The sequence below is a fragment of the Mus caroli genome, chromosome 8 (assembly GCF_900094665.2).
Source record: "Mus caroli chromosome 8, CAROLI_EIJ_v1.1, whole genome shotgun sequence".
Classification (NCBI taxonomy): domain Eukaryota; kingdom Metazoa; phylum Chordata; class Mammalia; order Rodentia; family Muridae; genus Mus; species Mus caroli.
Genome location: NC_034577.1, coordinates 50,814,486 through 50,840,140, shown reverse-complemented (window position 1 = coordinate 50,840,140; position 25,655 = coordinate 50,814,486). Strand labels below are relative to the sequence as shown.

The following is a 25,655-nucleotide window of genomic DNA, read 5'->3' as shown; positions in this document are numbered from 1 at the left end:
TCACGTTCCTGTTCTTCCTAAATCCACCATTACTTTACTACCCACCCAACTTTCCCTCCTATTCTTTATAAGCTGTTAGAGACTGAGAGGAGGGTTCATCTAAGAGGCTGTGGTAAAAACTTAACAGATGGCAAAGATGCAGAATATAAGACACCCCTGTAGTGACAGAATGCATCCTTAGAGTGAGTTATATGAGTGAGATAGCATTTGTATAAGTATTGCTATAATTTCTACTGAAGGACTAATTAGAAAAATATGTGATACAGTTTTACCCTTACTCGTGGGATAGAACAAGCAAGAAAACCATACAAAGAACCCCTGGTAGCCTTAATCAACAACATTATCAACACTGATGATTTCTTTGCAACCACTGTCCACTACGCTGCATTCTCCCCTTGAGAAGACTGGTGGTTTCATCTAAGAGAGGAAGCTGCATTTCATTGGCAAGTGTAAGTTCAGAAGTCTTCCATCAGATCTCCTCTGTGGCAACTTTCCAGAGATCATTGAGAGGAAAATAAGTAATATTCTTAAACATTATAATCAACATGTCAAATATAGTAAGGTAAAGTATAAGTGTGCAGCTGGACCATCTACCAGAACCCTGTAGAAAGATAAGGCCATAGAAATAGTCTTCTATGCATCTTATCTCCACTGATATAAGCTTTGTTTAACAGCTCAAAAGGTAACTGGATAAGTTGCTGTTTGTTGCAGACAGTAAATTAAAGTAGTTGTCACATTGGCAGTGCCATTCCAGCAGTAGATAACCTGGCCTGTCCACCAGATATAATTTCCAATGGGAATAGACACTGTGGGGCCAAACCTGAGTGAAATACAGACTCTATTTGTTGAGGCTGCAACCAGACATCATGTCTAAGTAACAATCTAAAAGAGAAATATAATCCCAATGGGTCTTTTTTGCAGGATTGGCCAGCATGGTCTGAGAAACACCACTTGAATATCCTGAATAATTCTCCCAAAACTGTGAGTTTGACGACAGGGTATTAGGTACCTATTTTAATCAGGAAACGTGGCAGTTAATGGTGCCGGAGAAATATCCTGTTTTTTAATCATTGAAGGCATATTTGAGATGCCCAAGTATTCTTGGATGTGTGGCTTCTACTAGAGAACAGTCGGCTTCCAGGGTCTATACTCTCAGAGGAAACTGTCTCTCCATATCCAGGCAACTGGCATTGGTCCTATAGCTACATGTCTGACTCCCCTCTACATGCTGATATTTGGTCTGACTTGGGTTTCCACGGGTTTTGTAGACTCTATGCTAACCACTATGAGTTCTTGTATGCAGCAAAACAGCTGTGTCCAGAAGACAATTTTTGCTTATAGTTAACTACCACCTCCACTCTTTCTACCCCTGTCTTCTGCAACAATCCCTGATCCATGGAGGAGTGCTCTATTTATGTTCCATTTAAGGCTGGCCAGTTATGACTCACTGTGTTAATCATCATTTACTACAAATAAAAGCTTCTCAGATAAGGGTTGTGAGACACATTGTTCTAAGTACAGCAAGAAGTAATTAGGAAGCTGTTTAATATGACATCCATTTAGCAGAATAATAATAGACTTTACATCTATGACCTGTCTAACTGTGGTTTTTTTAGCCCAATAAATGTGCCAGGTATGGTTTTCATCTCAGGGATGCAAATCAGAAATCATCTAGTTACTTCCATAGTGTTGTCATGATTGCACCAGTGGGCATCTCTTGCCAGGCCAGTCCTTATTGCAGCTCACAGGGTTCATAGTTGGGTATGATTGACAATTACACTTTTTGTCTTCTGGTACCATACGTAGCAACTTTCAGCATTATGAAAGCTAACCAGTCAGGATGAAGTGATCACACCCCTTTCAGCTTGGTAATTATTGCTCTTTAATGCAAATATGTGGTATCTTAAACAATGGGGTCTTACCATCAAAGTTCTGGAGGGTAACCAAGGGCAATGGCATTAGCCTGGAATACTTGGGGACCATGGGACTCCACCAGCCCAAACTCTAAAAGAAGTGACCTCTTTATGCTATTGGAGTTTTTGTTAGTATGCAGTGGCTAGTAGGGCACAGTTGCCTTTTTATGGACTATCTCCATCTCTCTCTCTCTCTCTCTCTCTCTCTCTCTCTCTCTCTCTCTCTCTCTCACACACACACACACACACACACACACACACACTTATACAAAAGTAGGTATCCAAGTCTTTTCAAAAGATTGTAGTGTAAATTATCTTTCCCATACCCCTTCCTCTATTCCCCACACTCCACTTAAGCCTTACTATTCCTGATTATAAGAAACAAACAGTTCAGAATCAAAAATGTCTGAACAGAGCATCATTTCAGCTTTTATGATCTTTTATGAGCTTTGTACCACAAATGGAACTACATTCCAACTTCACAGCCATGGGTTTTCCAGTTCTCAAGTCATGTGTTAGGAATCTAAAATCTGAGGCTACCAAATGGCACATCTACTGTCAAACAGTACTGAAAACAAAATTGGAATGGAGATAGATATATGATAGATATAGATAGATAGATAGATAGATAGATAGATAGATAGATAGATATAGATAGATGATAGATAGATAGAGAAAGACAGACAGACAGACAGACAGACAGACAGATAGATAGAATTGTGAATGATTTTATTTTGGCTAGTATTGTAAGTTCAAAAAGTATTCTTAATTTTTGGAACTCTGAGACTCTGAATACCAGGAGGGATAAATGAGTGTAATGTGATTATAGTTGTGTTGTTTACATGTGTCATCCCATGCCTGCAAAGACAATATGGTCTATTCCCAAATATTTAGATTCTGCTAGTCTTTTCTCCTCTTTAAAGTAGGACTTCGTTGTTTTGAATTCCAATTCAATGGAATTAAAATCCACCTAGTCACTCATTATAGAAATAAATATCTTAGAAAGGGAGACCAAATATAGAGTAATGAGACAATGAAACAGAGCCTATCTGATGACAAGAACTGTTTCACATGTTTTAGAGAGGAGAAGGTAACAGGGGCAATAATCAAAAACAACTACAACTATGTCAATCCCTTTGCAGTCACCTTAGCAATAAGTGATCCACTCAATTCCTTCAGTCTTACTTTTCTTATGTACGCTTACTGCTGGATGCTTATTTTTCTTGCCTGTCCACTTAATTACCCAACATCCTAAAAATATTGCTTGATTGATTTTTTTTCCTCAGATTAATCTGTCAGATTCCTGCCTCAATGTGTAGAGTGTCAGACTGTTGAAAGCAGATGGCCTCAGAAAAAGTCCGAATAATGAATGTTAACTGAGCCCTAACAAGCAAGCTCTGTTTCACCCTATTTAGCTAGTCAATGCAGCACAACATTGGACACTTGTCTTTCAGGCTACAAGCTTTGAAAAAAAAAAATACCAGGCCCCTGGCAGCAGCTGCTGATGCTGATATTTTGGGCATGCATTATCTAATCTCTGGAGTGACTCCACTGTATATAGTCTTTCCTTTACATGCAAAGACCAGGGAAGAAAATACCACAGTGCTCCTAAACCCCTGATAATAGAAAATATTAACTCTTTGACCTGATATTTTCAAATCTTGTATCATTATTCATTGTTGTGTGAGAAAGTACCACAATCTTAGCATCTTAGAACAGCAATATTAATTATCTCATGGTTTCCATGAGCCAAGAGCTATGTGTTCAGCATGGCTTAATTAGGTCTTATGATGGAGGTCTCCCAGGCAGCAATTACTGTCAGGCTACAGTCTCCTACAGAAGGCCAACTGAGAGTGGATCTGTTTCCAAGCGTATTCACGTTGTAGGCAGAACTCCTTGATTTTCAGTTTTAGGCCTTAATGCTCCAGGTTTTTCCTTGACCATGAGCTAAAGGAGACCTCAGCTGTTGGAGACTGTCTAAAGCTTTGCTGCATCCAGTTTTCTCAACAGAGCTGATAAAGCCATCAAGCCTTATAGGAATTCTAGTTCACCATTCTAACATAAACTAAGTCAATCAGGGCTCACAGTACATCATCTTGGTCCTACTAAGTTAGTAATTACGTAGCAAAGCACAAATTGTGTTTACATTGGAAGTGAGGAGGTAAAATTCACAAAGAAACTAGAAGCAGAAAATCAGTGGAGATCACCTTAGGATGCATCCACCCTTAAATGCTGCTTATAAGAAGAAATTATAGATTTAGATTGGGAATGATCTTTTTTCCCTTTTCTATCAACAGAGATAATTGTCATCATCATCATCATCATAATTTATGTTGAATTCTGGGGAGTATAAAACTGAGGTCCCCAGTCTGGCCCAGGGCTCGGGCATCTGGGTGAAGAGGGATGCTGCACACCAATCCAGAAGTGGTGAAGCACAGTCCGAGGTCCCCTCGAACGTGCCAGAATTGGTTAGGGGTCCCCAGGGCTGCATGGAAACCGAGTACAACAGATTGTAAGGCTCTGGACGCCTCTGTATGCTGTGGAAGAGCTGAGAACAGAGTATGGACCCTAGGGCCACTCTAGCCTAGGGCTGAGGGCAAAAAGGCAGGAGGAGGGAGCTCCAGCAAGTTCCTGTAAGGAGGAAAGTCTTTGGCTTGCTCGGTCAGGGGCTTGGGTTGGTAGAAGCCATGGCTGGAACCAGGGAGGCCTCCAGTGGGAGGTTAGACACTGCTCATTGGAGGAAAACCTGCTCCATTGCTCCAGCATGGCATAGTTCTAAGTTGTTTACTGTAGAAAGGCAGAGACAGGGAGAGGAGTAGAGAGGTAGAGGCCGACCATGGCCACATGGAGAGAGGGAGGAAGGGAATGGGGAGAGAGGGAGAGCAAGAGGGCAAGAGTAAGAGAGGCAGGAGCAAGAGAGTAAGAGAGGGAGGAGGGGGGGCAAACAGCTCCTTTTATAGTGTGCCAGGCCTAGGTGGCTGTTGCCAGGTAACTGTAGGGAGGAGCATACCTGGCTGTTGCCAGGTAACTGTGGAGTGCAGTCCAGACAGAATACCAGGAGCTTGGGGCATTGCCTAAGTGATTGATGGCCACACACCTCTCCGCAGAGGGCAGGGGGACTGTGGAGGCTGTAGCTGTGATGGGAGCCAAAGGACCAGGGGATGTGACCAAGCACCTGCCCTCCCTTGCAGACTGAAGTCACCTGCTGGGTCACCAGGGTCCAAAGCCTGTGCACCACCAGGGACCAGGCTGCTTGTGCACAGCTCATTGCCCCATAGAGTTCCTAGTTAGGTTCTCATCACATTAGTCACTTCTAGAAACCATATCACAGAACCACGATTCAATTTTATGCTCTGAGTTTTTATTAGGATCTAAATGAAGGGCTAATAGTCTAAAGCATACATTGACATAAATGTTTTTATAAAAATTTCTCATTTAAAAAGAGTGCATATACTCCAAGAGACCTTAAGTCAGAATCCTCTAGAAATACAGAACCAATGTAACATGTATAAATAACTAGAAAAATAATTTATGAAATCAACTCATAGTCAGAGACAAGATGGTCCTACAATGGCCATCTGCACTCTGGACAACACCAAAACTCAGAACCTGCGCAAATGCAAGAAGGTGAGAGCCTCAGAACAGTACAAGAGCAAGGATGTAGCCCAAATTCTAAGCTGAAGGCCCGAAAGCTCTCCCCAACGTCACTGAGTCTGTGTTGAAAGGTTGAAGATGCTGGAGTCTGTGCTCCACAGGTGATGGCATCGCAGTGGCTACAGTGTCTCCAGGTAGGGCTTCCACTAGCTTGCCGGATCTGTCTTTAAACACATTTAGTCTCTCAGAATCCCTAACCTATTTGGATGGTGCCACACATACAGTGTGAGCCTTTCCCCCTGGCTTACTGTCCAGTATTTCCATAATCTTTTTAAGTGCCCTCAAAAGCACACCCAGAGTGCTTTGTAATCTCAGACGATTCTGAATCCAATCAGGTTGACAATCAATATTATTCATAATCAGACTCTAATAAGTTTCCTAGGAATTCAGGACTTTTAAACTAATCATTGTCAGGTGATGCTGGCACACACCTTTAATGCCAGCAGTCAGGAGACAGAAGCAAGGGAATCTCTGAGTTAGAGGCCAGCCTGCTATATACAGAGTCAGCGGGACAGCCAGGGCTACACAGAGAAAGCCTGTCTCAAAAAAAGAAAAAGAAAGAAAGAAAGAAAGAAAGAAAGAAAGAAAGAAAGAAAGAAAGAAAGAAAGAAAGAAAGGAAGGAAGGAAGGAAGGAAGGAAGGAAGNAAGAAAGAAAGAAAGAAAGAAAGAAAGAAAGAAAGAAAGGAAGGAAGGAAGGAAGGAAGGAAGGAAGGAAGGAAGGAAGGAAGGAAGGAAGGAAGGAAAAAGGGAAGGGAAAAGGAAAGGAAAAAGAAGAGAAGAGAAGAGAAGAGAAGAGAAGAGAAGAGAAGAGAAGAGAAGAGAAGAGAAGAGAAGAGAAGAGAAGAGAAGAGGGAGGGAGGAAGTAAGGAAGAAGGAAGGTTACCACTTTTCATGTAGATTCGGTTTTCACTTAGTAGAATTATACATGTAACTCCTAGTTTATTCTCTATGAGGTCATACTGGCAAACATTCTGTATTCTCTCTGTGGACTCTGGTTCCCTGGGTTAGCCACATTCCTACAATCATCAAAGACCCTGTGAAGAACCTGGCACACAGCTGTGCCCACTCCAGCCCTCAATGCCTCACTAAAATCTTGCATCTTTGGGACTTTCTCTTGACAGTCATCAATTCACATAGCAGTTCTGAGCCTTGTTTTACATCTTAGATGATATCCATCTTATTTCCACTAGAGAACTAGATACACTTAACTTAGAAATTATGTTTTATTTTAGTGTCCCTCATATTTATGTAAGATTTGGTCAAATCATTTGCTGTTTTAGCATTGTTTTAGGTTATGAACAGACCTCTAAAAACTTGGAAGTTGGCAAAATTATAACAAGCCCGATCAGTAGGAAATCTTGCAAGAAGTCTGCCATTTCCTTATAACATGAAAGTTATTTTTAATTTTCTTCATAAGTCTACCTTCAGAAATATCAGTTTTTTCTTTTAGATAATATAAACCATGGTCATATTATTTTCATAAAGTTTTATTTATGGGACAGTCAATAATGAAGCCTAATTTTAGGCTGTAAGTTTTATTGAGTTAATGTACTTGTACTGAAAGTAAAGTGAGTTTCAGAAACTCCCCATGTTGGTGACATATTGTAGAATTGTATTTGTTTTTAATTTGTGCATGTGTATGTGATATAGTTGTATGTATATGTTTGTATGTGGATGTCAGAGGACAACTGCAGGAGAAAATTCTCAGCTTCTACTTATAGCTTGTATTTCCTTCCCATTTCTAAAATAAGTGCAAAGGAGGTTTTCCTAAGAGGGAAGAAGGGTGATGTAAGTATTGCCTTGAAAGATTCCATACATTTCTTTTTTTAATTATTTCTTTTATATTTTGAGATTATAATATGATTATACCCTTTCCCCCTCCCCTTTCCTCCCTTCGAACCCTCCAATATACACTCTTCTTCATCTCTTTCAAATTCATGTCCTTTGTACTACTATACATACATATGTATGAACACATGTTGCACACACATGTATGTATACATATACACATATATTCCTACATATAACCTGTGCAGCCTTTAGAATGTTACTCCTATGTATGTTTTGGGGGTTGAACATTCTTTACTGGATAGCCAAAGAGTCTGATCTTCTGACACTCTCGGCATTCTTTAGTTGCCTACAGTTCCTTCTGCAGGGTTTCTGTGTTTAGCTATACTTAAATAAAAAACATACCTTTCTAGATGATTTACTGGGGCTGGCACTCCCTGTGTCCAGTGGAAAAACTGTGAACTCTTGTAATTCCTTGGGGCTGGTAAAGAGAGAGAAGGAAAGAGAGAAAACTCTCATATACATACAGAGAGAGAGAGAGAGAATGAAACAAAAGGCAAGAGTCCAATAACTTTATACACGCAAATATATACATGCATGCAGACAGACAGATATATATATATATATATACACACATGCAGACAGACAGACATATATACATGCATACAGACAGACATATACACACACATATACACACATTCACAAATAGAATAGTTAGAGCAAAGCTCCAGCAAGTAGGTTCCAAACATATCACACATATATACAAAAATACACACAATTGGTAGATGGAGCAAGCTCCAGCACACACCCAGACAAGCTTTACATAAATACATACATACACACAGTTGATGGATAAAAGGAACAGTGTTACAGCTTCCATTCACACAAACTTTGCACACATGCACACATGCATGCATACATACATGCATACATACATACATACATACATACATACATACATACATACAGTTGTTGGGTGGAAGGAACAATGTTCCAACCCACCACACACACAAACCTTACACATACACATAGTTGATGGATGCTCCAACCCTCATACTTAATTCTTTCTTCCATAACTTATATATTCCAGCAAAAGTCTTTGGAGCATTATAAAATTACAATGTGATTACATTTTAGTTTTTTCTAGTGTATGGTTATGAAAAACGATGTGTTTTCCAATACCTTTACAAGAAATAGCATTACCTAGTACAGATAAAGAAAGGAAATTATTCCCCAAAAGCCACTTGCAACTAAGTAACTTGTTATAGATTAACAAAGTATAAACAAGCAAGTTTTCTCAGCCAGTTTCTCTTACTGGCAGGCAGCAAACTGTGGTTACAAAGAAAGGAGTAATTTAAAACTAATTTTTAAGAATCTTAAAAGAATCACAGATCTAAACTTTTATATAAAAAATCAGTCATATCTACCTTAAATCCTCAAAACACGTATCTACTCATCAGCAGTTCTTAATAAATCATATCAGGAAGCTGGGGATAAAAAATGGGCATAAGAAACCAATCATCACCAGTCCAGCCTCAGTGAGAGTCACATCAGCCAGTGCTGCCATTGTTCCTGTTCCCTGACAAAAAAAATGGTCTGTAGCTTAACTAATAAGAGTGTGCCCGTCTGAACTTCAAATTACTCCCTACATCAGAGTCAGTAATAAAAACATCTCAACCTAGCTTCTCTAACAATTTCATTTTTCCAAATGTTTTCTAAGGGTGGTGGTCATTGCTGACAGTCTATGTCTCTAAGTCCTTTCTTCGGTGGTGAATGAATTATTACTCTGCTCCAGCAGCAATGCCTGAAAGAGATCAAGCATTAATACTGTGGGTGCCAGTGAGATACTGCCCAGTGAGGGACTGGAAGCTTCCTTGGAGTTTTCATACAGTTCTTAGATGAAAAGGGATGTGAGGGCAGCAGGCAGAGCAGAACTCCATAACAGCATAAAGTCTTCAGGACACATGATCCTTGGGGCCAGGACACACAAGGCTCACTCATGTGGCTGTGGTAACCTGTGGACCGGTCTCCATAAGTTCTAAAGCCATTTGCCACTCCTCCTGCATAGTCCATGGCAATGAATAAAATCCATTACTATCTCCTTGTACTAAGGTCAAATCTAAGTGGATTAAGGAACTCCACATAAAACCAGAGACACTGAAACTTATAGAGGAGAAAGTAGGGAAAAGCCTTGAAGATATGGGTACAGGNGNAAANTTCNTGAATAGAACAGCAATGGCTTGTGCTGTAAGATCGAGAATCGATAAATGGGACCTCATAAAATTGCAAAGCTTCTGCAAGGCAAAAGACACCGTCAATAAGTCAAAAAGACCACCAACAGATTGGGAAAGGATCTTTACCTATCCTAAATCAGATATAGCATTGGAAATGTAAATGAGCTAAATACCTAATAAAAAATGGAAAAAAAATTTAAAAGAAATTGTATGCAAAAATCAACTCTCTCTGAAATAGCTTTAAAAGACCTAACTTCGAAATACTGTACGTGCTCAAGGCATTCACTCTCTTATCTGAACTAGAGTCAGTCAGCCTGGAAAAGAGAAGAGAAAAGAAAGACAAAGACTGCCTACTACACCAAAAAGGATTCATCAGTATGAGACTGAAAAAAAGTAACATTTCAAAGACAGATAAAGAGGGAGGCCCTGCAGGCATGTCTCACGATGGCCTTGATGTCGTATAAATACTTGAATCATTAAGAGTTTTCTCCTATCTTAGAGAGATGATTTAACTCTAGTCTTGCTTTGATTTCTATGATGCCTAATTTTTAAGACAGTAAATTCATCTGTGATCAGCAAAGAACATGAAGAATTGACATTGGGCTGGGTATGAAGTGGCTTCCCAGCAAACACAGAAAAGAGAAAAATCAAAAATTTTAAACGTAGAGGTGAACTTGCTAACTACACTTCATGCCTTGGCTAGTTATATGACAAGTCCTAGCCCAGACACTCGGGATACACATGTAAAGAAAAGCAAATAGACCTTGATCTCCTGAAGACTTAATCCTAGTAGAGAGAAAGATTTTTTTAAAAAATCACAAATAAAAATGTGTAATATGTAAAATACAAGATATAGTAAGACTATGTTGGGAATAGGAGACAGAAAGTGATGAAGTTCAAAGAGATGCTCTTAAAAGGTTGATATGAATGTAACAGGAAAGAGACATTTCTGTTAATTAATTTATTCACTTAACATTCCAGTATCAGCCCCCCTCCTCCATGTATCCTTTCACACAGAGCCTACCCGCTCCCTTTCTCCTCTGAGAAGGAGAAGTCTCCCTCTGTGTATCCACCCCCACCCATCCTCAGCGCCCTTCAATTCACTGCAATCCTAGGTACATCTTCTCCCACTGAGGCCAGACAAAGTGTGCCACTTAGGGGAATGGGACCCACAAGCAGACAGGCAACAGCACCTGCTCCAGTTGTTGGGGCGCCCCATGAAGACCAAGCTGCCTATCTACACACGTGCGTGGCAGGCCTGGGAAGACATTTCTAGGTTCTTTCTCAGAGAGGGGTGTGCTGTTCCCTCTAGATCATTACTCATCGCCTGTCATCTGCTTGGTTGAGAAGAGACTTTCACTCCCCGGAGCTTATGCTTTCCGTATGTGGGCTTTTGTTGGTGTTTCTTTTAATTTACTTCCTTTCCAGTTGAGGAAACCCCAGGTCTTTGGAAATTAGTTCTAATCCATTAAGATTACAAGTGATCAATGGTCTAGCTTTGCAGAATGTCACAGCTAGTTAAGGAAACCTCACTTCCGTGGTCGTCCAGGTAACACTTCCGTATACGAGTGGACAGGGAGAATTGAGTGCCGTAACTTTTTTTTCCAGGAAGAAAAATATCAATAATTCCATCATGGGATGAACTAGAGAGAATCTTCATTTAAGAAATATAAGCAAACAAAAACCCTGCCTGGATGCACTTTTATCATCTGCTTGCTGTCTACCAGGCAGGGCAGGTGAACTGCTTTCAGAACTACCAGAAAACATGAAAGCTTTTCAAACAGGAAGCTGGAAGCGATGCCCAAAAGCAAATGCCCCCCTTTGCCTCCCCCCCCCCAAAAGCCAAAAGCATTGAGCAATCCCTAAATCACCCATCCCAGACTGGTGGTTATTTGCTTTTGCCTTAAATAAAAATACCCTAGAACTCTGAAAGAGAAAACAGTAAATACGATTGCTAAAAGCACTAGTTAGGAAATCCTGGGGATGAGTGTTTTTCTATATATAATCTTGCATCTAATTTTTTTATCCACATGTGTGTTGGATGTGTTGTTTGACTTATGAAATATCAGTATGAATTTTTTGTGAAACGTTCCAGGTGTGCCGATGCATGCTTACACACCACTCACTGTGGAGGCTGGGGCAGGACACCTGAGTTCTAAGGCAGCCTGCCCTTCATAGTAAGATCTTGCCTGAAGAGGAAACTTTTTTTAATTATACTCACTAAAGGAAAAAGAGAAATTACTGCTTATTTCAGCGTTTGGTTTTTCTTGTTGCCTCCTTTAAGTTCACATAATGGCATAGATTAGAGTTATTTCCTAAGAGCCTGCCTGAGCAGATTTGTTATTTAGTTGGCTGGCTGTAGGTTGAGCTGACACCTCATGACTATGTATCTTTGCCTTCTTATTGCTTTATTCCTAAGACAAGCCCTGCCCTGACTAACCTATGCAAATCTCATACCTCTAATCCCACTTCCAGTATCCTTCATTTGCACAATTCATTTGCCATCCATCTGTATTGATCACAAAAATAATAGTCTTATTAGGAAGCATTTTCATTCCATGTGAGTATTTACTGCAGTGCTGTTGGCATTGAAAGCTCATAGAGTCTGCAAACGGGGTCCTCAGTTTCCCAGGATTCTCTGTGCTGCTGCTTTGTGCATACGCCTTACCTTCATTTACCAAATAAAAGGTGCTCAACAAGGGGCATTGAGTTTTAGTATCAAGCTGGATACCTGTTACCTTTTCGTTTCATCAGATAGATTTGTAATACCTTTTGATGTGCATCAGACTAAATGGAATAGGTAGAAAGAGCAACCTAAGACTCAAGCAAGAATACGGCCTAATGCACACTGTGTCAGGCAGAATTGATATAAAGGTATTAGGGGAAACAAGTCTGTCCTGAGAGGGAAGCTGCTGCAAAGGCTTGCTTGTCTTTCCCAAGTGTGAAAACATCAACCCCATACCTCTTTCTATTTGCAGAACACTGACTACTTACCGTCTCCTCAATAGGTGAACTTGGTCAAGTGTAAAAATAATGCTGGGACCACGGGAGGTACATCATTAACAGAGAAAGTGTATATCTCCTTACTGAGGCTCCAGGAGATTCAGCCATTTAAATGAAGATGAAGAGGGCCAAACAAAAGAATTACAATGGAAAATGTGTTTCCAGACTATCAGTAGAGGATACATAGTGTGACTCTTTGTCTTCCTTGTCAAACCATTGACAGACTGTAAAACTCCTACTGCTGGCTGGTGCAGGGCTCCTCGTGTTCTGAGCCAACTCTCGCCTTGGCAGATGCTTGGCATGTTTTAGACATATGATTTATTGCCTCATTTAATCAAGACTGTGCAGAAAACAATGATCTCTCTCTCTTTGCAAATTACAAATTAGCCACCTTTCACTTATTCTTAGTGACAGAAATGTGTGACTCTGTGTGTGTGTGTGTGTGTGTGTGTGTGTGTGTGTGTGTGTGTGTGTGTGTGTGTGTGTGTGTGTGTGTGTGTGTGCGTGTGTGTGTGTGTGTGTGTTCTCCAAAGAATGCCATTACCCTTTATTTATTACTTGGTAAGAAATTGAAATGACTCCCATTCCTTCTGCCTGCCCAAGAAAGGGAAATTTATGCAATACTGTAGAATATAAAGGCAGTCAACCTGCATCACTGTTTGTCAGTGTTTATTGTCATTGAGGGGTGGGGGGGGAGAGGAATGCTTCAAGTGCTAATGACTGGCTCTCCTGTGGAGGTTATTGGTAATTTAAAGGCTGCATCACTTCATTTTGCTTCCCATTTTGCAAATATATTTTACATACATTTTAGTAATTTCTTCTGAAGTTTGGAGGTGCTCCGGCTTGACCGTAAAAGAATCCCATGTACCAAGCGAGTCAGCCAAATTTCCTGGAAATAATATTAGTCACTTAAAAATGACTCTCTGGACATTGATTAAGTTGAAATGAAGTGCATGTGGCCAATGGTAGGTTGTTGTCTTACCTAGGGAGAAAAATCGCTCCCGAGAGTTCAGCAGTAAATAGGCCATTCATTCTGACATAACGAGGGAGAGTGATGTTAACAGCCAGAGGTCACAAAAAGCAGAGATAGAAAAGACCTATTAGATCATTTTCTCCACTCCCTGGAGAAGAGGGCCAAATTATATTTCATACTGCTTTGTCCAGTTTGGCTTTCAATTACTAAAGCCAGAGGCTTTTGCCGCTCCATACATTCTCCGGGATCTTTATCTTGCCACATGACCCCTGCTTTGCTGGGTTTAGTGGCAAAGTCTGAATCTCAGCCACAATTAACCCTACAGGGCAGCCACAGAAGTACTTTTGTTCACAATGAGACCTCTCTGCCTCAGAATGAATTTTCTCTTCTTTCGATAATATTCAAAATTGTTTCCTTCATAATACCTGGCTTTGTCCTCTCCACTCTACTTCTGTATTAAGTTCTCTCATCCATCTTTTTACTCAAAGACTAAATGAGAAGTGCTTCTGTCAGAAGAGTCCCTTTGAAACTAAATTAGTGCCTATTTCCCAAAGGAAATGATCGAGGTATCTAGGGCAATGCTGTTCATGCTGACACCAAAGAACATCCTGAACAAATAAAGGGAATGACTTCAAGAGTGAAAGGGGGCAGACATGGAGAGTGCACACCTAATAACTCCCCAAACACTGTGGCTGCAAAAGAAAGTGAAGAAAAAGGCATGAGCTGGGAAATTGTATGAGGAGAAGAGGCTGGCTTTTGAAGTGAAGGATGTTAAAACACTTTTGTTGATGACAGGGTAATTCAGACGAATATGTAACAGCAGGGTTTTACAGGAGGTACCCCTTGGAACAGATGAGAAATGTGGGGATCCACAGCCTCACGAGGTGCATGGATAGTTCATTAATTTTATAAGGAAGGGAACGGGAAGGAAAGAGGATGAAAAGAAGTGCTGACGGCATGCCAGTCTGATCCAAGTTACTTTCTAATAAAAAATGGAGGGTAGTCCTTTATATCAATTTTTGCTTCTCTTTCCTAAGTTGTCAGAACAACTATCTCTGAGAATGACTATGTCAGTGTCTTGAAGCAGTTCCTTTCTTGTTTTGCTCTAGCAATTTCTAAGTTTGGGGTTCTGTCAAATTAACAAGTTTCTGCATGGAAAACAACAACAACAACAACAACAAGAGTAAACAGAAAGGCTACAAGGTCAGAGAGAAGCCTTGCCAACCATTCATATGACAGAGAACTAAACCTTAGACTATATAAAGAATTTTTAAAAGTACCAATCAGGTAGTGCAATCAACAAGTAGGCAAAAGTGGACAGACACTTCCTAGTACCAATGGCCAATAAAATTGTGAAAAGTAATACTTCTATAGCCATCAGGGAAATCCATATCAAAGCTCATCAGTAATCACCCTAACAACAGTTATTAACTGATTATTTAACAAATGCAGGTGAAGCTGTGACAAAAGGAACCTTACACATTGTGATGTAAATGTAAATTATTTGGCCACTGGAAAATACAATGAAAGTTTCTCAGAAACTAGGAGTTGAGTTAGAATAGGCTATAACTCTTATATATACACATACCTACAAATATAGAGTCAAACAAGTCAATCAATATACAATGGGGGTATATAAATTCCCAGCTCATTGGAGCAGTATTCACAAAAGTGAAGTTACTAAATCAGTCTAGGAGTCCATGACCTGATGGATGAATACAGACACCGTCGTATACACACAAGACACAAGTACTCAGTCTTAAAGGAGAGCAAACTCATGACATCTTAAGAAATGTGGATGGAGCTAGAGTGACCTCTCTTTCCTAGCAGCCAGCCTAGCAACTCATGGTGCTATGAGAGCTAGTAATTATCAGGAGTAGGCGCCCAGTATGACACCAGTTTGATTTCTCATAATCCTGTGACAAAATGTGTGGGGCCTTCAGTCATAGGGCCTTACTCTCAAGTTCCAGTGATCAGCCAAGTAAAATGGTGGTAACTGTATTATTTGGGGAGATCTCTTAGAACCCCATGACAAACAACTTGAAGGGCAATAACCTACACCTGGTACTTGAGTTTTGTTTAATTATCAGTGGTTTCCATAAAGAGAATGCATGCCCTACTTCTGTGTTGTTGTAACTTCAATTAAACTATGTATTTTTATTCTTCTCTCATATTTCCCATCCCAATCAGAGTTGCCTTCGCTCCACTTCTTGCTTCAGGCTCTGTGAGCTCCTAGGAGTCCCACTTAGTTGAGTCTGTGAACCATGATCTTGTGGTGACCCCAATTCCCCCCCCCCATCTCCAACAATACTTCATCTCTTCTGCACTGTTCTCCTGGCTCTCCACGGTACTTGACTATAGGTCTCTGCACCTGTTCCCATCAGCTCCTGGATGATAACCCACTGATGGCAATCAAGCAAGGCACTGACCTATGTATATAGCAGAATATCATTAAGTATCATGTCATTGAACCTTTTCCCAGTCAATCCTCAATCCTGGGAATCTGAGTTGGCCAGCCTCTGGTTCATGACCATTCATGGAGCGTCAGTAGTGGGCTAAATCTCATAGCATGGAGCTCAAGTTGAACCAGGCTCTTGTTGGTCATTCCCATAAGCTCTGTGTCACATTATCAGAGTACATCTTGAAGGCAGGACATGTTATAGGTCAAAGGTTTTATGGCTGGGTCAATGTTCCAGTCCCTCTCCAGGCACCTTGCCTGGTTATAGAAGATGGATGGTTAAGGACTATACTCAACTCTATATGAAAATCAAAGCACCCAAGGTAGATAAGATAATCCTGTACAATAAAAGAACATCCGGAACTATCACCACCCCTAATTTAAAGCTGCATTACAAACCTACAGTAATAAAATCTCTCGTGGTATTAACATAAATACATACTAGTTGATCAATGGAATCTAATCAAAGACCCAGACATAAATCCACCCACCTGTGGATGCTTGATTTTTTTTATAAAGAAGCCAAAAATACACAATGGAAAAAAGAAAGCATCTTCAACAAATGGTGCTGATATACTTTTAAATTTTTAAAAACCTTGGTTGGTTTCAGATTAAGGTAGGAATTTCTTGAAGCTCTGTCTTTCCAATTCCTGGTGTATGAGTGGGGAAGCTGGAGTGATTCCAATTAACTAGCTCTCCGGGGTTTGCTGGGTTCAAGGTGGCTGTGTAAATGCTTGGGTGAGGACTTGGGACAGAAGACTGGGCAGACATGAGATCTCTAAACACTGATGGTCATTGGCAAAGTACTGGAGTGAGTGGGTAGGATGCAGGGAAGAAGAGAACTTACCACCAGCATCTGTGGATACAGCTGGTTGCTGAGGCTGGGTACCAGGAAAAGCTGCATAGGGGAGGACGAGGAGCCAATACAGGACTTGGCAAATGTCTGTGTTTTTAAGGCTTAAAATATCCCAGGCATTATTTTGCTGTGTGACACCAGGAAAAAATTTAAATTACCTGACACTCATTGTCATCATCTATTAGTAAGGATAATTTTCCTTATCCATGAAATGAAGATTAAATAATTAGCACATGAATGAATCTTAGAATAGTGGCTGGCATTATTGCAAGCACTCAATTTACGTGGACATGTTTATTATTGTGTTCATCCATTATGCTGTCAAATTTTATTGCTTATTATTCAGGAATCTGAGCCTCAGCTTTGGTCCTTTCAATATTCTCATTTATACATTCTGATCCAGGACAAAAATCTTGTGTGGTCCCCCTTTTGTGGGTCCCCCTTCCCTTTTTTCCCATTTCTTAATAGTGTTATCAAGAAATGGAACAATTCCTGGAGAGGACATATCGTTAGCAGCTCAATTCCCTTCAACAAGGGCAGACAAACCATTTCCTGCACGCCTCCTTCTATATTGCACTACAAGAATATCGTTAAGCACTGGGAGTTTCTGTGGCCTTGAAAACAGGACCAATTCCCAGATCTTTAATTTAGTTCTGCTCTCGAGTAAATTGAAATTTTGACACAGCATTTTTTTCTCACACCAACTGCTTAGTGGCATCCTTTCCAATTTATCTTTATTTATTGTGGAGTAAAGCCAAATTCCTGAGGTCTCTGGAGTTTTTTTGGTACTCATTGGTGACAATATTCAATCACCAGAATGAATGTTAATTTGCCATTATAGCGAGTGTAACTCTGTCCATGTAGCACTTCAGCCGGGTGATTTCAATAGATTCTTCAGAGAAGACAGATGAGAAGTAAGTCAGCGTTTCCTAGGTGTGCTTATATAGTTTCCATGCAAAGCCACAGGTGTTTTCAGGAAATGCAGAGGTTCACAGTCCCCATTTCTTCACTGCTCTATTATGTGAGAGATTTTCTTGGTTTTGTTGACTATGTCACCTACATTTTATGTTTCCTAAATATCTAAAGATTAATTTATAGTTTCTCGGGTCAATTGACTTGGATTTTTATCACATTAAATTTTTTAAAGATATTTTATAAATCCCTTGATTTTTGAGTTCCATGATACTCATGTATCTTGCTACTGTGATGTGTGCTCTTGCATCCGCTGAGCGGCTATGACTTCCTAGCTCACTGATGCTGCTCATAATTCCTAGTAATCGTCTGACACATGGCTAACATTCCTAGTCCACATTTTGTCTTAGGAAAACAAGTAACACAAACTCATTAATTGCATTGATGGGGGAAACATAACTCTAACTCTTGGTTTTATGAAATGTCATTATAGGAAACCAGCTCACAAAAGGCCACTTAACCTACTTGTGAATGTGTATATAACAGGTACAAATAAACCATCCATTCGCATCAGCCTTGCTGTAATAATGCAACAAAAATCAGTTTGAAAATCACACCACGTGGTATTATGCAAACTACAATACAGAAATGTTGAAATGCCTGGAAATTTTTGACACTTAAGAATGTGATTTTGCCTGTGAGGACTTTAGAAAGTAGAAGCACAAATAAAGCTGGCACTCTAGATACATTTCTTTTGATAAAGTCATTTTTAGAGCCTCTACCTTATGTCTCAAGATAGGCAATCTTGTAAAATGAGATTTGAGGAAAGTCTTAATGACGAGTGGAATTACTGGAAGATACAAAGTGAGTTTGCTTAGAATCAGAAGATAACAAGATATTTAAAAGACACATTCCTAAAAACAGAAATTAACTTTAAAAAGCTAATTAGATACAAAGTGTCATTTAGCTCCCTGATAAAATTGGTAAGAGTCACCAGATAGATGAAGGTATCTAAGATGAGAGGAAGGAAGGTGGGCACAGAGGATTTGGCACAGACATATGGAAAGCAGTTTTTATTAACTCTGTTGTAATAAGAAGTGTATTTTCGAATATTGTGCTCCTTGATCATTTATTCTGCAAATTCTGGAGTCTTTCTTATTAATTGTTTTAATCTGAAGCTTTAATTACTGTATCATTTCTTATTTTGATAGATATATACTATATTGAAAGTATTTTGTCAACATTTAGACTTTTTTACAGAATAACTGTCACTTAGTAGGTCATCTTTCGTCCATGTACAAATAAAATTGTTTAGAGTCATGTCATACACAGAGTCATCTGGATATTAGAGCTGAGTGGATACCTTTGTATGCTGATGGTGGCAACTGAAAGTGGTGTGCCTACTATGGAAAAGTAGCAATATGGTGGATCTTCAAAATACTAACACTAGAGGTATATGTGACCCAGCTCTTCTGCTTCCATAGCAACCTCATCCACAACGGACAAAAGGTGGAAGTCATCCAAAGAGTCACCAACTGATGAATGGATAACCAAAATATGTAGAATATAAACAAAATTGAATAATATTTATTCTTTATAGAATGAGGAGAGAGCCTTGGAGTAGAGACCTTACCTGGCACTAAGAACACCCTGAGTTCTTCACTTCTTCTAGCATAGAAACTGTGTATTGTTCATGATAGATAGATAGATAGATAGATAGATAGATAGATAGATAGATAGATAATTGATATATAGGTTAGATGATAGATAGATAGATAGATAGATAGATAGATAGATAGATAGATAGATTATGACACATACTGCAGAATGAATGAACTCTGGGGATTAAACAAGAATTAAACAAGACAGTCATCAAAAAAGTACCTTATGATTCTAGTTATTACTCATATATAATTGTCAAACATATAAAAACAGAAAATAAAACAGTGGTTTCCCAGGGATGGGAAGAAGGAATATAGTCATTTATTGTTTTATTGGAAAATAAGATGAAAAACTTGTAGAGGTTGATTCCACAAAAATCTGAACATTGCACTTTAAATTATTTAGCTATTAAGCTTTGTTGTATGCGCTTTATAATTCTAACTAAAATGGGTAAAAATAAAAGGCCATATGTAGGCATATGTGAATTTGTTCTAGCATATCAACAATGATTCAAATATTAAATTGTATTGTATTGTATTGTATTGGTTTTTATTCTTTAAATTAAAAAGCTATATTGGGGTAGACAAAGGGTTCAATGGTTAAGAGCACTTAATCGTGAAGACTGGAGCTTGTATCTGAGTGCATAAGTCAGATGATTCACAAACATTGTATCTCCAGCTAAATGGCTCTGATACTCTCTTCTGGCCTCCATAGGTATCCATACACACGTGCGCATACACAAACACAAGCATACATAAAAACACAAGCACATGCACATAAATAAATGAATCCTTTTTTTAAATGTACTATGTGTTCTAGTTTTGTAAAATTAAAAGGTTTTTATTCTAGTCTGGACTGTCAGCTCCACTATTAGAGAATGACTAAGCTTCCAGGATACATACCCTCTTGGCAGCTCACAAGCGGCTGCGACTCCACTATGAGGGGATCCGCCGCCCTCTTCAGGCCTCTGAGGGAATTACATGCATATGGTATAGAAACATAAAATGTAGACAAACTGACGAGGCACACAAAATAATAATAGAGTTTAACAACATGATAATAAATAATAATAATAAGAGTTTTGTAGTGATTTCAGAATGCAGCATCACTGGCCTAATTCTGACATTTTTCAAGATCAAACAGTATGACTGTTTTTGACCTCTGACTTTGCCCCTGCTCATTGGAAGATATTGAAATTTGAACACGTGAACTGAATTACAAATGATGTACGTAAACTGCTTTCCTATTCTATCACAATAAGGAGACTATTTTAAGTACAAAACTAGAACTAAATTATTAAAAAAGAGATATGTTTTATTGTAAGAATTCATACACACATTCATAACATTTAGAAACAATGTTTCATAGAAAAACTTCTGCAACATACCCATTTTCCATTTTCAGCTGTTCCCCTTTTACCAGGCAACAATTACAGAATCAGAATAAAGTAAGTAAATTCAGGACTTCAAGAAAATGAAAAGTTCACACTATAGGTTAATTTCAACAGAACAATCATAAGCTATAAATTACGCTAAGATTTCTTTAGTTTTATATAAAAGCTTATGAGATGTCATAATTGCAAATGTGAATTGTGTGACAAATATTTGTAATTGAAGACAAAGCTCATTTTTAAGTAGCTCTTAAGAATGTTCTGAGAAAAGGGAAAATAGTGCTTAAATAGTCCCATTGTATGTTGTGTGCAGTACCTTATCGATATTTAAAGTAAGTGATAAATACACAAGTTAAATTTGTAATAAGTGAGCTGCAATAAATTACATTATAAACATGCTACATATTTTACAGAATCAGTTTTTGCATTCTTCTCAAAATGCCAAAATGTTATTGTATAAAGTAATAATCTACTACATTGCCTGCAAAACACATTGCAAGATTATATGTTCTGTCATTAGTTTTCCATTACTGTGAGGAAACGCCATGATCAGAAGCAGCTTAGGGAGGGAAAGTTTTCTTTCACCTTACAGTTTGATCCATCGTGGAGGGAAGTCAGGGCCAGCCTGGGCTATATGCAAGCTAATTTCAACAATAACAGACTTGGGACTAGTTAAAGGAAAGGTAGGCTGTACCGGGTATGCTTTAGTCTACCGTGGGGAATTACACATCTGCTTCCTCTAGAGCTCTCTGGGCCTTAGTACAGATGCCAAGTGTTTGAAAACTGCCAGCTACAGTGTTCAGGAGCGTGTTGTTGTGAAGTCGTCATGACTCTATGTCAAGAACTATGAAGAATATGAGGTTTTCAGATTTACAAGTTATTGTCCCATGGTTTAGTGGATACAAACAAGGATCATGACATTCCAAGGCCTGAGATAATGGATTTTATTACACAAGAAGCCGTTTTTACCTTTCAGTCTTTTCCTGCATATCTGTAATCAGGGTTAATCAGGAACAGATGCAGCATGAAAAGGCCAAGACTATCACAAACCACCAAGCCTATAACAATCATGTTTATTACATAACAAGCAATATAAGTAACAAGAAGATTATTTCAGTCCTCCCATCCCCCACGTCGCTTGGGAGAGATACAGGTGTATATAGTTGAATTCCTACACAAGCAGTTTTTGAGTTTGTTTATTGTTTTTGTTATAAACATTAGTATTAATTTTGTTTCTTGAGAACTTCACAGATGTCTATAATGTATGCAGTTACTCTCTCCTTTCTATCCTTTTTTAAAATCCCTCTCACCCCTATCAACCTCTTCTCGCATCTGCAAGTTCCTACCCTACCTTTGTAATATTTTTGTGACCCAGTATGTTGAGCCAGGTCCATTTATGTAACCATGGATCTCAAACTACCTACTGGAACCTGGTGATGATACCTCCAGCCAATTTTGCTTTGTTTTATTTTATTTGTTCAGGGTCGTTTAAGCCACCTTGGTCTTTTGTATTTCATACTAACTTAGGATTTGTTGTGTTTTGTTTTTCAAATTATGTGCAGAATCATGTTGCCATTATTAATCCTACCAGCCAGTGACCATGACAGGCTTTCTGCTGAGGTTTTACACAGCTTATTGAGCTGTTCTTTACCAGCATTTTTGTTTTTGGATTTGGGGGTTTTGTCAGCAATATTATCAATTTATTGGCTTTATTTTCATACCTTGGATTTACTGACTCATTTGTCTCTTTGTTTTGATTGCTTGGAATATAGCCATGACTTCTTTGAGTTGTTTGAACATACTTATAATCATTCTTTTGAATTCTTTTCCTGGAAGTTCTTCTAGGCAATTTTCATTGCATGTCAGTATTATAAGATGGATGGTTTGTGGAAGTCTTGGTTTCTCAGGTTGTCTCCATCTCTGGAATACTTATTCTTGCTAGAGATATGCAGAAAAAGATTGAAAGGTAAAAATAAATAAATAATAGCATACTGCATTCTAAAACATGTTTGGTGACTATTAGGCTACACTTGTCAGAAATTCCAGAAAAATCCTCACAGTATCTTTCTTAATTAGGACAGCCATTGCTATAATGAAGCACCATGACCAAAAGCAACTTGTGGAGGAAAGAATGTATTTCACCCATATTTCCATATGACAGTTCATCATCAAACTCAGTAAGGGAAGGAACTCAAGCAGGGCAGAAAATTGGAGGCAGGAGCTGATCCAGAGGCCATGGATGGGTGCCGTTTACTGGCTTGTTCTCCATGGTTTGCTCAGGCTGCTTTCTTATAGAACCCAAGGCCACAGTCCAAAGTTGCACCATCCACAATGAACTGGGCCCTTCCCATCAATCACTACTTAAGAAAATGCCCTACAGCCAAACATTAGATGGAGCTCTTCTGAGAATTTGCAGAACCAGCTCTTGTGGACGAGTTAGGGAAGTGACTGACAGACCCATAGAAAAAGACCAATAGAGTCAACTAACCTGGACCCTTGGGGGCTCCCAAAGACTAAGTCACCAGCCAAAGAGCATGCATGGGCTGGACCTAGCCCCTCCATCCCCCAACACACAACATATATAGCAGATGTGTAGCTTGGTCTTCATACTGCCCCAAAACAGTGGGAGTAGGGGCTGTCCTTGACTCTAATGCCTGCCTGTGGATCCTGCTTCCCTAACTGGGCCGCCTTGTCTGGCCTCAGTGGGGTAAGAAGGACCTAGTCCTAAAATAGCTTGATATGCCAGGGTTGATGGTACTCAGGGACCTCCCCCTTCTCAGAGGAGTAGGGGAGGAGTGGGGGAGGAGCTGTGTGAGAGGGAATTGGGAGGAGAGGGGGCTGTAATGGGATGCAAAGTAAAGGGATGCAAAGTAAAGGGATGCAAAGTAAATAAATACAAGATAGAAAAATACCCTACAGGTTTGTCCAATCTTACGGGGGCATTTACTTAACTGAGGTTCCTTCCTCTCAGATGACTTCAGCTTGTGTCAAGTTGACATAAAAATGAGACAGTTATACATGGACTAGTAACAGCAGTGAATAAAAATATAAAAGTACATATCGCACAAAAGCGTCACCAAATGTACCCATTTGCACTTAAAAAAACTGAAAGACTGGAGTAATTTTAAAACCAATAGAAAATATCTTTTCATATAAATAGGGGTTCTAAATTTTATTTTATTTCTACAGTTTGCTTCTAATTAAGGAAGAAACATGTCCAATTTTGAAAAATGAAAATGATTTCCAAATCTTAGATGGCAACATTCAAAATGAGCATGTAGGATTTCTTTTGCCTTTCTTTTCCCCATTTAATTCAACACCAAGTCAGTCACATTTCCAGTTCAAATTAGAAGCCAGAACTGGATTTAATTCTCAATTCTCTGTTTCCTTGTACGGGGGGAAGCTGGGTGGTTCTTACTGATTTGACAGATCAGACTTGTGTTACATGTACCACTATTGGCACACGAAATAATGGGCAAAACTTTGCTGTAAAGATTCCCCTTGTCGAGAAGAGCCCATATGCCAGGATGTACTTCTGACTTTGCACAACAGGAACCAGAAGGCCAGTGCTCATCTTGGCAAGAGCTGACCAGGATTAACATGGTGGCCACTAGCCAGCAGTAACTGCATCACTGAGCTCTGCTGTACCATCACTGCTGTCTGCTGAATTCAAAGGATAACATTTTTAGTTTATGAAGCTTTGGGATAAATAAAAATACAAAAACCCCTAAGCATCAAATCTTATCAGTATCTTCCTCCAAATGAGGAGAACAGAAACATAGACTTTGTAAATGTTCCACTTGGATTCACCATTTGCATGTGCTCTGTGCACAGCATCCGGAAAGAACTCTGCTGTGACTAATGTTTGGCAATCTTCCTGTGTATTTTCTTTCCTTCCTAGAACACTTGAAGGATAAATTAGAAGATTACATGGCTCGGTTTTCCAAAGTGAGAATTGTGCGCACCAAGAAAAGGGAAGGGCTCATCCGGACCAGACTCCTGGGAGCTTCCGTGGCTAGAGGAGAGGTCCTGACCTTCCTAGACTCCCATTGTGAGGTCAATGTGAACTGGCTGCCCCCACTCCTCAGTGAGTATACATGTCACCATCCCTCTCAGTGGGGCAGAGTGGACCTGGGAAGCTGGGGAACTGGGCCCTGCAAATAGAGTGCAAAGTTTCTTCTGTAAATGTTGCACTCAGCAAAGGCTTGAGTTGGAACAGTATCTTACTCACTGCTGATCACAAGGAAGTATAATGGGAAAACTGTGTTAAACAGCACTTCAGATAGTACCAGCAGCAATCTAGCTTAAGGCTAAAATGGTTTCTTTTAGAGTATGTCTCTTCTTTCATTGAATTTATTGGGTAAACACTAAAGTAATGAAAAAAATCCTCAAACATTTTTAGTCATCTTATAACTACAATGAGATCAAAATACACATGCACGTGTGTATACATAAACACTAGCAATTATCACAAGACTGTTGAGAAGGAAAGAAAATTATTCTACCTCAGGATATAATCATTGAAGTGACTTGCCCTTTTTTAAAGATTTTTAAGGCCATTGTCCTTTTGTTTTTCCTTCTACTCCTAGTACTACCTACAGCCTTAAATGTATATATAACCTTCCATATCTCACAGACCCACTGAGCTGCTGTACGGGTCACGGTGTGTGTTAAATGCTCACTATGGCTAAGAGAAGAGAAGGGAGAAAGCCATGTCATCGCATGTCATCACATGTCATTATGTCATCACATGTCATCACATGTCATCACATCATTGCATGTCATCTCATGTCATCACATGTCATCACATC

At 39.4% G+C, this 25,655-nt stretch overlaps 1 protein-coding gene across 1 annotated transcript in view; it reads left to right on the top strand.

The window, feature by feature from the left end:
- The window catches only part of Galntl6 (polypeptide N-acetylgalactosaminyltransferase like 6), a 1,053,895-nt gene that overhangs the window by 844,087 nt on the left and 184,153 nt on the right, over positions 1–25,655 (top strand). Inside the window, exon 6 of the mRNA XM_021169756.2 lies at positions 24,746–24,931. Within this exon, the coding sequence (XP_021025415.2) occupies positions 24,746–24,931 (186 nt within the window). The remainder of the gene's footprint in view (positions 1–24,745; positions 24,932–25,655) is intronic.